This window comes from Fonsecaea multimorphosa, assembly GCF_000836435.1.
Source record: "Fonsecaea multimorphosa CBS 102226 unplaced genomic scaffold supercont1.11, whole genome shotgun sequence".
Classification (NCBI taxonomy): Eukaryota; Fungi; Ascomycota; class Eurotiomycetes; order Chaetothyriales; family Herpotrichiellaceae; genus Fonsecaea; species Fonsecaea multimorphosa.
This window is the reverse complement of record NW_015971645.1, coordinates 500,108-514,631: the sequence shown is the minus strand read 5'-3', so window position 1 is coordinate 514,631 and position 14,524 is coordinate 500,108. Positions and strand designations below refer to the sequence as shown.

General features: G+C 52.3%; 7 protein-coding genes across 7 annotated transcripts; 5 read left to right on the top strand and 2 right to left on the bottom strand.

The window, feature by feature from the left end:
• Positions 1–340: 340 nt before the first annotated feature.
• Positions 341–2,253, top strand: Z520_06176 (uncharacterized protein; the record flags this gene model as incomplete). The annotated part of the gene is made up of 5 exons (XM_016776677.1): positions 341–575; positions 632–1,019; positions 1,149–1,223; positions 1,272–1,944; positions 2,002–2,253. The coding sequence occupies 5 exons, from the start codon at positions 341–343 to the stop codon at positions 2,251–2,253; spliced, it is 1,623 nt and encodes a 540-aa protein (XP_016632219.1).
• Positions 2,254–2,412: 159 nt separating this feature from the next.
• Positions 2,413–2,655, bottom strand: Z520_06175 (uncharacterized protein; the record flags this gene model as incomplete). Its single annotated transcript, XM_016776676.1, has 1 exon — positions 2,413–2,655. The coding sequence occupies one exon, from the start codon at positions 2,653–2,655 to the stop codon at positions 2,413–2,415; it is 243 nt and encodes an 80-aa protein (XP_016632218.1).
• Positions 2,656–3,282: 627 nt separating this feature from the next.
• Z520_06174 (uncharacterized protein) lies at positions 3,283–3,786 on the top strand (the record flags this gene model as incomplete). Its single annotated transcript, XM_016776675.1, has 4 exons — positions 3,283–3,288; positions 3,338–3,375; positions 3,480–3,635; positions 3,705–3,786. The coding sequence occupies 4 exons, from the start codon at positions 3,283–3,285 to the stop codon at positions 3,784–3,786; spliced, it is 282 nt and encodes a 93-aa protein (XP_016632217.1).
• A 1,873-nt stretch (positions 3,787–5,659) lies between these two features.
• Positions 5,660–5,890, top strand: Z520_06173 (uncharacterized protein; the record flags this gene model as incomplete). Its single annotated transcript, XM_016776674.1, has 1 exon — positions 5,660–5,890. One exon carries the CDS (start codon positions 5,660–5,662, stop codon positions 5,888–5,890), a length of 231 nt encoding a protein of 76 aa, XP_016632216.1.
• Positions 5,891–8,110: 2,220 nt separating this feature from the next.
• Z520_06172 (uncharacterized protein) lies at positions 8,111–8,378 on the top strand (the record flags this gene model as incomplete). Its single annotated transcript, XM_016776673.1, has 2 exons — positions 8,111–8,149; positions 8,223–8,378. The coding sequence occupies 2 exons, from the start codon at positions 8,111–8,113 to the stop codon at positions 8,376–8,378; spliced, it is 195 nt and encodes a 64-aa protein (XP_016632215.1).
• A 520-nt stretch (positions 8,379–8,898) lies between these two features.
• Positions 8,899–9,828, bottom strand: Z520_06171 (GTP-binding protein rhoC; the record flags this gene model as incomplete). Its single annotated transcript, XM_016776672.1, has 3 exons — positions 8,899–9,228; positions 9,281–9,484; positions 9,535–9,828. 3 exons carry the CDS (start codon positions 9,826–9,828, stop codon positions 8,899–8,901), a joined length of 828 nt encoding a protein of 275 aa, XP_016632214.1.
• Positions 9,829–10,561: 733 nt separating this feature from the next.
• Z520_06170 (uncharacterized protein) lies at positions 10,562–12,271 on the top strand (the record flags this gene model as incomplete). Its single annotated transcript, XM_016776671.1, has 3 exons — positions 10,562–10,613; positions 10,670–10,886; positions 10,933–12,271. The coding sequence occupies 3 exons, from the start codon at positions 10,562–10,564 to the stop codon at positions 12,269–12,271; spliced, it is 1,608 nt and encodes a 535-aa protein (XP_016632213.1).
• Positions 12,272–14,524: the final 2,253 nt, after the last annotated feature.

Sequence of the window (14,524 nt, the reverse complement as noted above, 5' to 3'; positions counted from 1 at the left end):
CGGTGATATCTCGTACAAAACAGACCGCAACGGACAATTAGGTCCGCGATGAACTGAAGAGGCGCACAAGGCGTTCCGTTGATGCGCCACATGCTCCTCCGAAGCGCCGCTCGAGTATGACTGGCTGCGAATTCGACTCCATGGGGTACATAACTGGTCCACGTTTCGACAGCATGAAGGCGTTCCACTCCCCCAGCTTCTCCAGACTTTCTCCACAAAACCCCTGGCTGATATATTTCCTCATACGGCATAGACCATTGAACAGACCCAAGTATTCACAGTCACGCAGCGAGACATTCGGTTCTCTGGTCCCAGTAATTGGCTTGGTGCAGCCAACAATATGAGTATACATCTCGAAGGCGTCGGTGATGGCCTCGACAAAAAGGCCGTCGTGCAGACCGAGGACATTGCGTACACAAAGCTTGCGACTCGAAACCAGGATGCTACCGACCTGATCAGGAAGGCCCAGGAGGCCACCAACAAGGAGCACCACATGTCACTGTGGAAGAGTCTCCGGCTGTATCCTACGGCAGCACTCTTTTCTATTATCATCTCGGCCACCATTGTCATGGAAGGTGCGCCACCCTCTCCCGTCTGGCCTTGGGTCTCGCCTCGCTAAAAATATCTCAAGGCTTCCAGTTGAATTTGATGCAGGGCTTCTTCGCCATGCCGGCTTTCCAGAGAAAATACGGCGTGCGCCAGGCAGATGGGTCCTACCAGTTGACGGCCTCCTGGCAAGCTGGACTTACCAATGGCGCCGCAACAGGAGAGATTCTGGGTCTGACCCTGAACGGGATTGTCTGTGAGAGATATGGCTACCGCAAAACCTTGCTGGCCAGCCTCTTTGCCGTGACATGCTTCATCTTCCTGCCCTTCTTCGCACAAAACATCCAAATGCTGGAGGCTGGCGAGATTCTCTTGGGCATCCCCTGGGGAATATTTCAGACAACTTCAACAGTCTACGCGTCCGAGGTGTGTCCGGTGGCGTTGCGTGCCTATCTGACAACATATGTGAATCTGTGCTGGGTCATTGGAACGCTCTTGGGACAGGGGGTCTTACGGGCTTTCCTCGACCGCAATGACCAATGGGGATACCGGCATGTGACCAGATGGAGGCTGGCATTGGACAGTGTGCTAACATGACCCAGCATCCCGTTCTCGCTGCAATGGACCTGGCCAATACCTTTGGCCATTGGCGTCTTCCTCGCGCCAGAGTCGCCCTGGTACGCACGCACTGTTTCTAGCCAAGAATGCTCGCTGACATCTTCAAGGTGGCTTGTGCGAAAAGGGCGGAACGAGGACGCGAAAAAGGCCTTGTTGCGATTGACCAGCAGACATGACCACGATTTTAATCCTGAAGAGACCATTGCCATGATGGTGTACACCAATGAGATCGAGAAGGAAACCGAAGTCGGCACCACCTACTGGGACTGTTTCAGGGGCGTGAACCTTCGCCGCACCGAGATTACTTGCGTCGTCTTTGCCATCCAGAATCTCTCGGGCGCGGCCTTCATGAACTACTCGACGTATTTCATGCAGCAGGCTGGCCTGAGCACGACGGCCGCCTTTAACCTGGCCATGGTTCAATACTCCCTTGGAGCGATCGGGACAATTCTCTCTTGGGGCCTCATGCTTTACTTCGGCCGCCGCACGCTATATATTGCCGGACTCTCGCTGCAGTGTCTTTTCATGATGATCATCGGTTTCATCTCCCTCGCACCGTCTTCGAACGACAAGGCAAGCTGGGCGATTGGAGGTATGCTCTTGGCGTACACGTTCTTCTACGACCTGGCCGTGGGCTCTGTCTGTTACTCCCTGGTGGCAGAGATGCCAGCCAACCGACTCCGGACCAAGACTGTCGTGCTAGCGAGAAACACCTACAACTTGATTGGCCTGGTCAACAACGTCATCATCCCATACATGATCAATCCATCGGCGTGGAATGTAAGTAATTGACCAGAAGCAGACCCTGGCGAAGTGCACATGCTAACCGCGATCTAGTGGAGAGGTAAGGCAGGCTTCTTCTGGGGAGGACTCTGCTTCCTCTGTGCCACGTATTGCTACTTCCGTCTTCCCGAGCCAAAGGGCCGGACATTCGCTGAGTTGGACGTTCTATTCGACCAGAAGGTCTCCGCCAGGAAATTCAAATCGACCGTGGTGGACGCCTTCCACGAAGAGAGCTTAGCAAAGGTCGATGCCAGCCGTGCTGACGAAACGAAGAAGCCCTCGGTCGATGAGAACAATCAAGTGTAGATGGCACCCATAAGGATGTACGCCGCCTTGGCCCAGTGGACAGTAACGATATAGTGGTAGCTGAATATATTTGATCGATATCTCTTATATGACAATGGCTTGACGCTTGAGAAGTGGACGACAAAGCTGGATAGCCTTCGACCTTTTGCCCCTCTTTAATTAAGTCAGCGGCCTTCCCTGCCACCGCGTACCCAGTTGTCTGGCAGTTACCCGGCGGCTCGAGCGGGAAGATGCTGGCATCAATGAGATGACACGTCTTCGAGCAACCTCCTTGGCCTTGTCTAGGTCGTCGGGAACAGTTTCTGGCATCTGCGTGCCACCAGGCACGAAGACCGCAGACCGCAGCGGCTCCGTCAAACCCAGTTTCTTCGTGAACATGACGGCGCGCTCCTGGATCTCCATGTCCGCCGGGTGCGATAAGTATCGGGGAGCCACGATCGGCCCGACATTGATATCTGGAGACTGAACGTGACAAGTTCCCCTTGAGAACGGGTGGCTCAGCGCATCGAGGATCGAAATATAGTTCTTGGATATATGGTGTGAAGTAGTTGCTGAAATAGGTCGGATTCTCCACAACAGCTATCTGAGAAAGGAAGAGGATGGCTATGATCGCTGGCTCATCCGGCTGTGTGAGCAGCTCCTGGATTTGCAAATCCCGGGCCGTGGGATCGAGCACATACTTATCGAGCAGGGACTTCTTCTCATCCAAGGACATGCGTCCTCGGTGGCGCGAACTGGCAAGGCTCGACGAGATGATGGACCAATAGGGGGACGTCTGCAAGGACCTCGAGTGCACGTGATTTTACCACGTGATGTAGCCTTCTGCTCGATGTTTTGGGATGCAAGGGCAGCCAGTTTCACCGCCTCTTGGCAGAACATTTTCACTCCAAACTTGAATTCGAAGCATGGCCGACTGCGATCCAAGCTGCTGAACCAAAACATCACCTGGAGTCAACTCCTCAATGAGAACTGATTGTTCTGCGCCCTTCCTTTGACCCGCTCGGCCTCCACTCCAGCAGTTCGAGCAAAATGAATGTAAGTTGAAATGTGGGCAGCTTTTGCGACCTCTCTAACATTTTCGCAGTTCACCCCCATAAACCCGCGCCCTCTACTCCAGAGCTTGTACGTCTTTGTTGCGCCCTTGTGTCAAAGTGCGCCGAGCACTTCCCCCTTGCCGGGCACCCCTCGAATTGCCTAAATACGTCCATTGACACGTTATGTTGCAGGATCAACGACGAAGTCATCATCCGTCTAAAATGGGGTCAAACCGAATACAAAGGCCGACTCATTAGTGTCGACTCATACATGAATATCCAGCTCTCGAATACAGAAGAGTATATTGACAGGAAACACACCGGTACTTTGGGCCAGGTGCTCATCAGGTATGGCCGACAGAGTCCCACGCGGTGCTGGCAATTGTGAGAAAAGAGTCTGACCACTTGGGCCATTAGATGTAACAACGTTCTGTGGATATCTGCGGCTAAAGGAGTCGAGATGAACGGCGAAGGACCCGACACCAAAATGGAGGATTAAACTCGGTGACATGCCGTAGAAGCAGAGGAACACTGAGGATTCGTGATCCCGCAACAGTTGGTCATGAAGCCGCTACAGTGTTTCTGCGCCGGGGGCACATGCTCAGACACAGACATCTCGCTGGTGGGCAGACACCGAAATGCATTCCTGTCGGCCCAAGCTGGACCACCACCAAGATGCTGGCGAAAGGGGAAATCCATGCGATCCTCCAAGCAGCTGATGACGTCGCAGCCCGTCGAGCAATACCAACTGCAACAAGTTGGTCTACTTTGGTACTGAGAGATCACATTCGATGCGACGAGCGCTATGACTTTGCTCAATTGTCGCCGAACGGGGTGGCTACAGGTAGTGGGTTCCCATATGCAAACACAGCCATCCTCCAGGAAATCGGTCACGTTCCGCAAGTCACGAGTCTACATGGGGAATTGATCATTCATAACAACCGGGCAATTCTGGATGATGAGGCTTGGTCTGCTTCCTTCATGCCACAAATAGGCACCCGAGGCGTCACAGGAGGGGCAGGACGCGGACCACGGACTATCAGAGTTCTTGCCATGTGCATTATTAGCTGTTCATTGCACGAGGACAGCTCAATGTCGTCCTGAGGAGACCACAGCTTTGGTCGCCGACCCGTGAGTGACGAGAAACAGAGTTCAATGAATTTTGATGCGAACAAACAGGAGAATTTCCCAGTGCCTAGGTAGCTTTTTGGCCCCTCGTACTGCTGCGCTTCCGCGCCGCCTGAAAGTAATAGTCACGAGGCGGATCACCGCAATGGCCACCATCCTACAAGTAGGTTTAGAGAAGAGTGGCTCTGTCAGCCGGATAGGCAATAATAACAAGGCGCAAAAACGCGGAGGAGTTCGGACTGAACATACCTTAGTTCGGACAGCGACTCAAAGGGGGTTTCAGTCCGGGAGGCAAACTCGAGCCCAAACCGGCAAGTCGACTTGATTCCCTTTCCCAAAGGGCCAAACCCAAGAACCTTGGAAGGTCAACCCAAAACACGGAGTGTTATTGTGTGCATTGCGCCCAGCGCTGCTTAGACCACCGGCCAACCAACCGCCAATCAATCCATCCATCCATCCATCCAAGGACGAGATGCATGAGAACGTTTGGTGGCGCGGAGGACACTCGGCACTTCGCAAGCGAATCCGAGTTCAACGTGGTCACTGAATTTGCGATCTTCATCCTGTCCTACGTGGCTTGAACACCGGACTCGTACGCCTCAACGTGTTACACAAGCACCATTTGCCGTGACGGTTGCTGTCTTCCTTGAATATCCCCTGCAACGCCCGCCACCCATGTGGTCGATCTCTGACCTCTCAGGCTCTGGGGGTCACCATCAGCCACACATGAGACCCTGAAAATTGGTCCCTAGGGACCGGTGGCACCCATGGGTGGGTTCCACGGGGATGGCTCACCTCCAAGCGGCCTCGGTTGAGTCGGTTCTGGGTTCTGACATGGGTCTAGACATCTTTTCCATCCACTCTATCCGGGGGAGCATTCGCAAGGAGGGGAATGACGAGGCGGCGTCGTAGCCACCCGCCCTTCTATTGGGTTTCCAAACACTCAACCAGGGGGAAACCGACGCGAGCGCAAATTCTGAATAGGCGGAACTTGATCGTGTGCCATGGACGAAAGGGGATAGAGGAAGGAACAATATTAAATACTAGAGCACTGCGGACCCGAGTTTCCTTCTCCCCTATATCATCGCCGCCTTCGCCGTCCGCAGAGCCTGTTTCGATTCCTTTGTTCTACTGATAGCATTCGTTTCTTGATCTCAGCGAAATATAGAGCACAACACACAAGACCCACAACACGAGGCCACATCCTCCGCCCCGCCTAAAGTTCTTTACAGTCACTAGGTACAATGCCTTCGAAATTCACAGAAATACTTGATCCCCAATACCAGACAACATCCCCTCAGGACGATGTGCGGTTGGAGGACATTATAGGTGCTGTCAGCATGTCAATTCGAGATCGAACATCATCCGAGGCCAGTTCAACAAGTCCCAGCTCTTCAAGCGCTGATGGCGACCATACCGAGGAGAAGCCAAGGAGAAAGAGGCTCTCCAGGTTACTGTCAGGGGGCAAGCGATGATTTCCCATCAGGCATGAACTATTTCTATTGCAACGAAGAACACACGATCATGACCTCATGGGATCAACGGCACTTGCATTAGCAACAATTACAGGGAATACCTCTTTGACGACCACACAAAAAGTCCATTCATTGACGAAACTCTCCATCTCAAAAAGCGCCGGAGCAAAAAAATTTCTGGGAAGGGGGGAACGAGCAAGGCGAATGCTCGCTTCCTTTCGCGCTTGCTCTTCCGTTTCAACAATACTTTTCTTTTCCCATTCAACAAGCACGTTATCGCAACAAACGAAAAAAGGAGAATGAAAACCACCAAACCATTTTTTTCGGCCTTGTGGTGGAAGCGAGGGACCGTCCCGCGTGCATGAACTGCTGTGAGTCGATGCGGGTTGTCGTTCCTGCGCCAGACACTTCTAGACCGCAAAGCAACTCGAGCCCATGATGTGAAACTAGTTCAGCAGAAAAAGGGGCGATCGGCACGGCCCTGCATTTACTTTATGTTCTCTGGCGCCAAAGGCGAGTCCAACTAGCCGACTACCTTCTTCAGCGAAGGACAGATGGCAGTTTCAAAACACGATAGTGTTTCCTGCGGTGTGAAAGGACTACCATCAAGATCGAGATTGCCACTCTATCATATATGGACGGGACGCCAGATCCGAGACAGACAAATCCCTACACAAACACGATCTCACGATCATCCTTGGTAGAGGTGGAAAATGCTGCCTGTTCGATCGGACTCGACATGGCACTCGCCTGAACCGTCACCGTTGCCAGTGGCGGTTTAACATGTTGGTTCTTCGAAGTCGTATATACCATTTCCCTCAATTCGGAGGCAGAGGCAACATGACGGGTGTACAAGATTGAACGCACTATAGCATATTGGAACCTTAGACTATTGTCCAGCATCAACAATGCATCTACGATAGACGAAACGAACACAATGACAGTATCCGAGTGTGAGATATGATTTTGAACGTGTATCTCTATTTGAAGACTTCCCCATTTCTCCTTTCGTAGGTAAGAAAGTACCTCGGTATTTAAAGAATACCTCTCCCCATGCCCCGCTACTGCGGGCTTCTAGGCACTAATGCCCAAGCACTGCAGGCCCTGATTGCATGCCTAGAAGCACTCAACACACCCCACCCATGCATGCCTAGCCGTTCCTCCTCCACAGCTTCCCAAGAGCTCAAAGCACCCGGGAAATCGGGTCCTCTCCAGGCTCAAAACTTGCCGGTATATGTATCACAAACGTCAAAAATGACCTGAATTTATGCCGGGAGGATGGCCGAGGTAAATACTTCCCATCTTTCTTTTCTGGGTGAATCGTCCAACTAACAAAATGCGTAAAAGTGGTTTAAGGCGCTGTGTTTAGGTCTCTTGATTCCAAAACCGCAGTGGGAAACCTCGTGGGTTCGAATCCCACTCCTCTCAAATAATGTAAATTTGGATTTTTTTTGGGCGGGCTCCCTGATGTATGTATGTACCTCTGGAACGGAAAGGCGATCGCCGGCTGGCTGTTCTTTTTTCTATATTATTTCTGGGAGCGGGGACGGCCTTGGTGTGCGAAGTGGACACGAATGAATGGGGTAGGTACTAGGCGCGGGGGGCATGTGGAAAAAAGGGCCTGGACGCGTCTTGAACTACCTCGTGAATAATATCGTCGCAATGCTCAATACTGTTTTTGAATTCCGTAAAAAGTCGTCAAAAACCACACAGATTCATCTCATACACTCCAATTCTCCTCTCAAAGCGTAGCAAAGGATCCGCATCTCCCTCCAGAATCCCTAAGGGGCCTGGACTCCGTGTGTACACGGCTGATACAGAGGGGCAAAACTTCTGCAATGGCGACCTCGACGAACGAACCCCCGCCTCATCAACCGAGCGAATTCGAGATGCGACGAGCTGCCCTAGTCGGCGAGATTGGAGAGGTTAGTCTGATGCCGTTTTCTGCTCTACCTTCCCCCAAAAAGTCCACCGTGACTTTTTGATTGGGGGAAATCCAGGTACCCAGGCAGGCAGGCAGGCAATTGGGAACCGTGGATGGACGACACGCTCGGCCCATGTTCTTCCTCTCCCGTATCATCCATGTGCTCCATCCATCTTCCGTGGTCACGATGCGCGTCTTTCTGGAACCAGTGGAGTTTGAACGATAATGGCTAACTCATGCCCTCCTCCTCCTCTGGGTGTGGAACTTTGCAGTCTCTAGAACAGGCCCTCGCACAGATGAATGCTCTGAATCGCAGCCTCGAGGGGATCATAGAAGTATGCAGAACCCCTTTTCCCCGCAGAGTCCGTCCGCCCGGGACAGAGACTGACTAACGTGATGATGAATTAGATTGGAAACGAGTTCTCCAGCGTCGAGGCCTTGTGGAGTCAGTTCGAGACCGTCATGGGCAGATCAGCGGGGGAGGACAACAGCGACGAAAATAATAACGTCGGCGACACTGTCCATGCGACTGCTGGTAATGGAGAAGGCAAGCATGGCAAATGAGAGTATTTGTGGCTACATACCTGCCTATGAGGTAGCGGCCCACATCCGAGTTGTGTCTTGAGCCATGAGCTGTGGGCTGCCGATGGTGACGGTCGCTTTGCCCATCGATTTAAATGATGGTTCGCTTTGGAAGAAGCGAAGACAAAGGACATCAACCACACCCGAACAGTCTCGAAAGGACCGCTCCAGGACAAGAGCATGTTTCACAGGGCATGTATTCATTCTTGGAGCAGCTTTGCAATGGGCCGCTCGCGCAGCAGTCACATAAAAGCGCCCACAGAGCTTCGAGCCCGCGTCGGAGCTCGCTCGCACAGCGACATCCGTTCTAGAACCAGCAGAGTCTCATTACAGCGCCTCGTCATGCAACTCAATTGCATCCAACGCCGTCCCATATGCGTACCATCACACATCAAAGGGCGATTTTTCGAGCCCAAAAGGTCAATCATACAAGATCCAAGTTTTGTACCCCGAGAATGGAAAGTTGTGACCTCATCAGGGAGTCTGTTTGCGATCCGTCAGATCACAGGAATACACATTTCCTCTTCTTTGCCTTCTTGACCTTTACGCCCTTATTGTTTGGCTTGGCCTCGAAGCTCTCCTCTTCCACCTGAATGGCTGTGTTGATGGCCAAATCGAAGACCTCCTGAATGCCCTTGTTTTCCTTTGCGCTGCACTCGATATACTTGGCCCCCATTCGTTGAGCTACCGCAGCTCCTTGTTCTGGGGTGACAGGGGTAAGGCCTTGAGTCCGCAGAAGTTCAATGCAGGTTCGTTTGTTACGGAGGTCGGATTTGAGGCCGACAAGGATCAAGGGCGTTGTTGGGCAGAAATGCAGGACTTCGGGGTACCACTGTGATGACAAGTCAGCAGAAGTCATAACCAAGCTGTCGAAGATGCCGGACCTTATCCATGACATTTTCTAGTGAGTTAGGGCAGTCGATGGCAAAGCAGACGAAGAGGAGGTCCGTCTCGGGGTACGACAGTGGTCGAAGCCGGTCGTACTCTTCTTGTCCCGCTGTATCCCAGAGTGCGAGTTCGACTGTTTTGCCCGTGGGCTTGTGGATGGTCTGCGTGATGTAATTCTCAAACACGGTCGGCACGTATTTCTAGCGACCGTCAGTTGCCTGCTTATGATCCCTTCTCCTGTCCTGCATACCTCTGGGAAATAGCCCTGTGCATAGCTGATGAGGAGACAGGTCTTCCCACAACCTCCATCTCCAACAACAACGAACTTTTTGGAATGCGCAGGTGGCTGCGTGATATTTGTGGTCTCTGACAATCGTCCCGCACTGCCATAACTCATGTTTGTGCTGACTGTGCCGTTACTTGTCCTCGTACTTGGTGCTCGAACGGGCCTTCGCTTTGGTGAGGAGGGAGTAATGTAGGAAGATGGGCCTTTTTCCGACAGGACGGTGGATGTTCGCGAAGAACAGTGGTCGGTTTCTGCCATGGTGGGTGAAGTTGGAGGGTGGCCTCTCTGCTGTGAAATAGCAAGTTGACGTGGGAGAGCCTCAACTGTTCGAACGGGAGCGGCAGTATTATTATATGTGGTGATAACGGCTGAAGGATCTGCACATGTGGTTCAGGTTCAAGCAGGTTTTCTGTTGAGAGTTCCGAGTCAATAATAGCCGTCTCATCGTGGGATGACTGCGGCGGGCTGCCTTTGTTGTCTGTTGCGGTTGCCCAAGTAACCACTGCCCAACTCCAGGTGAAACGCAGGTTTCGCGCAGCAATTGACCCTCGGTGACCCTTGAGTGACCCTCTTTCCAGCTGCATGCCTGCGGCAATTGCGACATTGTTCGCTTATCGACATGGTCCTTGTGCATGCGTGATCCATGTCGAACAACAGTTTGTCAATTCCTGCTGGTATCGGCCTATTACTGAAGCCGAGTTGAGAGCTCGGCTGGACTATTTATTGCAGGCAGCTGAGTGGACGAATGGAATAACCCACAATCTCCAAAATCATTGTCCCTGAATCGCCGCGACCAGGACTACCTCGTACTGAACTCGACGTCTTTGCAGATTTTGACAGCCACGCTCCGGATCCTCCGCTGACAATCTCGATGCCTTCCATTGCCTTCCGCGGTCGATGTTAATGCATCACCGTGAGGGACTTGCTCCTTTCCTCGGCCAGACTTGGTCTCGATGGACGGGACCTTTGCTCGATATTTCCCCCTGCAGAAATGGACAAGGAGAAAGATAGACCAGATGCCGGGTTGAGGTCGCTCAATCACTGTATGTTGGAGTGAAATGCCAGTTACTACATGGGGTCTTTTCTGACTGCGCTTCAGACAAGCTCAGACTGCCACGATGGCGCTACCTTCTCAGAGAACAACTCCTCCCGGTCGTGCGCTGGGAGACTCCCTACGTCGCCTGGCTACAAGACACCCTACGAACTCCGGCCTTTGATACTTATTTTGCAACGTCGGCAAACCTGGGGACGCACACTTTTTTCATGGTCATGCTGCCTATTCTCTTCTGGTGTGGGAATACAAGTCTGGGAAGAGGGTATGCAAGTGGTCAATCAACGGTGGCTTATTCTGACATGCGGTAGGATGGTTCATGTCCTGGCTTCTGGGGTTTTCTTGAGCGGCTTTATCAAAGATCTCCTCTGCCTCCCCCGACCACTCTCTCCGCCGTTGACCCGAATTACCATGTCTGGATCTGCCGCCCTTGAGTATGGCTTTCCGTCCACTCACTCGACGAATGCGGTATCGGTTGCTGTCTACTCCCTTTACCTTCTCCGACAAGAAACCAACAACCTGGACCCGAACCTCAAATTCGGTCTGCAGATTTTAGCTTACTTCTACGCCATTTCTATTGTGCTTGGCCGGCTGTACTGTGGGATGCATGGTTTCTTTGACGTCATTTGGGGAAGCATTCTCGGCGCATTGATAGCTCTGGTTCAATGCTTCTATGGGGAGGCGTTCGATGACTGGCTCCATGGCGGCGACTTGACACGAGTCGTGCTTGTTGTTCTGATCATCTTAGTCCTGGTTCGCATCCATCCCGAACCGGCAGATGACTGTCCTTGTTTTGATGACAGCGTCTCTTTTGCTGGAGTCATCATTGGCTGTGAATATGCTGTCTGGCACTTTGCCCGCTCCTCGTATGCCTGGTCAACTCCCGCAAAGGGCACTATCCCGTTCGACCTTGCAAAACTGGGCTGGATCATTACATTGGCGCGCATTCTACTCGGAGTACTTGTGATTTTTGCATGGAGGGGCATCATGAAGCCAACCCTACTGAAGATACTTCCACCAATATTTCGTGTCATTGAACAGCTTGGTCTTACTTTACCCCGACGGTTCTTTAAACCAGCGTCAGAGTACGAGACCATTCCACGGCAACCCAATGACGACAACATCATCCCACCGGCGCGGGATATCCCTCACCTGTTGTCATCGTTTCGACGCAGGAGAGCCATCTCGGTTGGACCTCAGTCTGAGGCAGACGCGTACGAAACACTGGCCTACCGTGACAAGAAGAGAAGAGACAGCAAAAATGCTCTTGAGGCACTGACTCCAGCAATAAAGGAATCCCCGCCATCCTCACCCTCTCCTGATCGCGGCTACTTCCAGACCAAAGATGCGGTTTCGGGCAGGAAAAGATCTAGCAGTCTGGAGATGTTCCGTGCGCAGATGGGTACTGGAATGGAAACGTTATCACCGGTTCCTGCAGCTCCACCGGCTAGCGGCAAAGTGCGCACCCCAGAGGAAGCTCAAGCAATGGATGAATTGCAGGAACGACAGATATTCTTGAGCCTACAGAAACCTCGAGTCCGATATGATGTGGAAGTGGTGACTAAGCTCATTGTGTATTCGGGAATCGCATGGCTGGCTATTGAGGGCATCCCTGTCCTGTTCCAGACCATCGGATTGAGCGTACAATGACCCAGGGAAACATTGAATTATATGGCGTCTTGATCCCGTGGGAGTGTGATTAGGTATTGAATTGGCCTCCAATACGAGGTACAAGGCAACCATACATTGATTGTTAGATCGTACAATGATACCGGTGGCAGTAGTCATGTTTGGGTGTTTATTTGTTTACATTCAGCACGAGCCATGTGTTCTAATGGTATCGAGCCCACACATATGGAGTTGTAGGCGGGGTGTTTGCCTTGCACATGAGACATAGGTACCTACCTAGGTACCTACCTAGGTAGTAGGTAAAGGTACCTCGTACAGGCTTGGCGAACAAAGGCGGTATCGGATATGAAATCCATTGTCGTTACCGGTGGCGGCGGGTCCGGCAGAAAACCAACCTGGCCAATCGCTGCCGTGCCGCATTTTCGCAGTTTTGGAGAGTCGCGTCTTGTCTGCGGTGCTGCTCCCCCATCTTTCATCAATAATACAACTAATTCCTGGTTACAACCAGACCCAATGCACGGTTTCTCTTCACTCAACTGACTTGTTGTTTACTCTTATGACTCTGCGACCCAACGCGACTCACCTTTCCTCACACTTCCATGCTGTCAACAAAACTCTTCACCCTCTTCCCACTTCTCTTGTTCGGTCTCATCTTCATCTTAAACTTCACACAGCACTGGACTTTCTTTGTCTGCGTCCTGCATTGTGACACTTTCAAGCTTACACTTCACCGTCAACCTCCACAGCCATGGCTGACACCTCATCTTTCATGGACTGGCATCCTCAAACGCCTCCTCCAGCACACAACCCGTATCAACAAGAAAGATACGTGCCCGGTGGCTGGCCTGTCGATCCTCCCACACCTGCCCCTCCTACCGCCGGCGTCTTCATGCCTCCTCGCAGACCCTCTCCTCTTGACCACATTCTCCCTGTCGCAAAGAGAATATGCGCAGGCCTCGGCGGATTGGCTGGACTCGGCTTTCACGCAGCTACACAACTCGGCAGATGTACTATTGATGCTACCACAACTGTTGTCAATGTTCCCACTGTCTACATTGTCCGACGATTCCAACAGCGCCGCCGTGAGCAGAGACCTCACCAGCAGAGGCGACGAGCTGCTCAAAGACCGCCTCCTCCACCACTCTCAGATTCACCATGGAATCGAGCTGTAGCCAGAGAGCTCATCACAACTCAACAAACAGCACCTACTCTCCCGCAAACGCCTGCGGTCCCTCCCAAGCCACAATCCAAACCTATTTCGCCCGCAAAGGAACAACATCAATCCACAGAGGACATGTTATACGAAGTTCCAGAGTTCAGACCAGAATACGTCTTGAACCGACGCAGCAAAAATGCTACTCCCCGAGTCCGGTACCGACGCACACGCATCGATCGAGTCTTCCCCGCGATGCCACGATTTACACCTCCAAAAGAACCAAAATTAGTTCATCTTCCAACTCCAGAAGAAAAGATTGGGAGACAATTGGAAGAGTGTGGGAAACTAGAATCTCCCTATCCGGAGTTGAAGCCAATTCCTGCCTCACCCCCATCGCCTGCAGCAACCACCACCTCGGTTGAATCTACCACACCCAGTGCACAGTTGCAAGAGGGCCTCCAGACAGACACGTCGCCTGCAGCGACCATCACCTCCGTCGAATCTACCACACCCAGCGCACAGTTGCAGCAAGGTCTCGAGACTGAGTCGCCTGCAGCAACCATCACCTCCACCGAACCTACCACACCCAGAGCCCAGTTGCCGCAAGGCCCGCAGACAGTCACCGAGAGCGACACAGAATCAAACAGTGTCATTACCTCCATTCAGCGATCTAGAAAGAGACGCATTGAGATCCAAGGTTCCCGCGCAACTGAGAACGGCGAAACAACGACATCCTCCAAGAGAATCCAGACCGAAGGTCTGAGCGTAAACTCCCCACAGACTCCGACACCTGCCATTGTTGTGCAAGACGCATCATCATCAGAGAATCCCGAAGCCCCAACACCTATCGACACGACTCTGTTGTCCCCGCCACGTCTGAAACTTCGACGGTTCAACACACCCAAATCAGTCCTACGAAAAGAGACTGTCCTCAAGACCCCACAGACCCCGCTGTCAGTTATCTCATCCACTTGCGATTGCTCTCCTGGAAATGATCACATCGATGCATCAAGATCTCCCGTTAAGAGCGAGATTTCTTCTTTCTTCGACGGAACACCAGGAAACCATCACCTCGACGCACCAAGATCTCCTGTTAAGAACGAGATATCTTCTTTCTT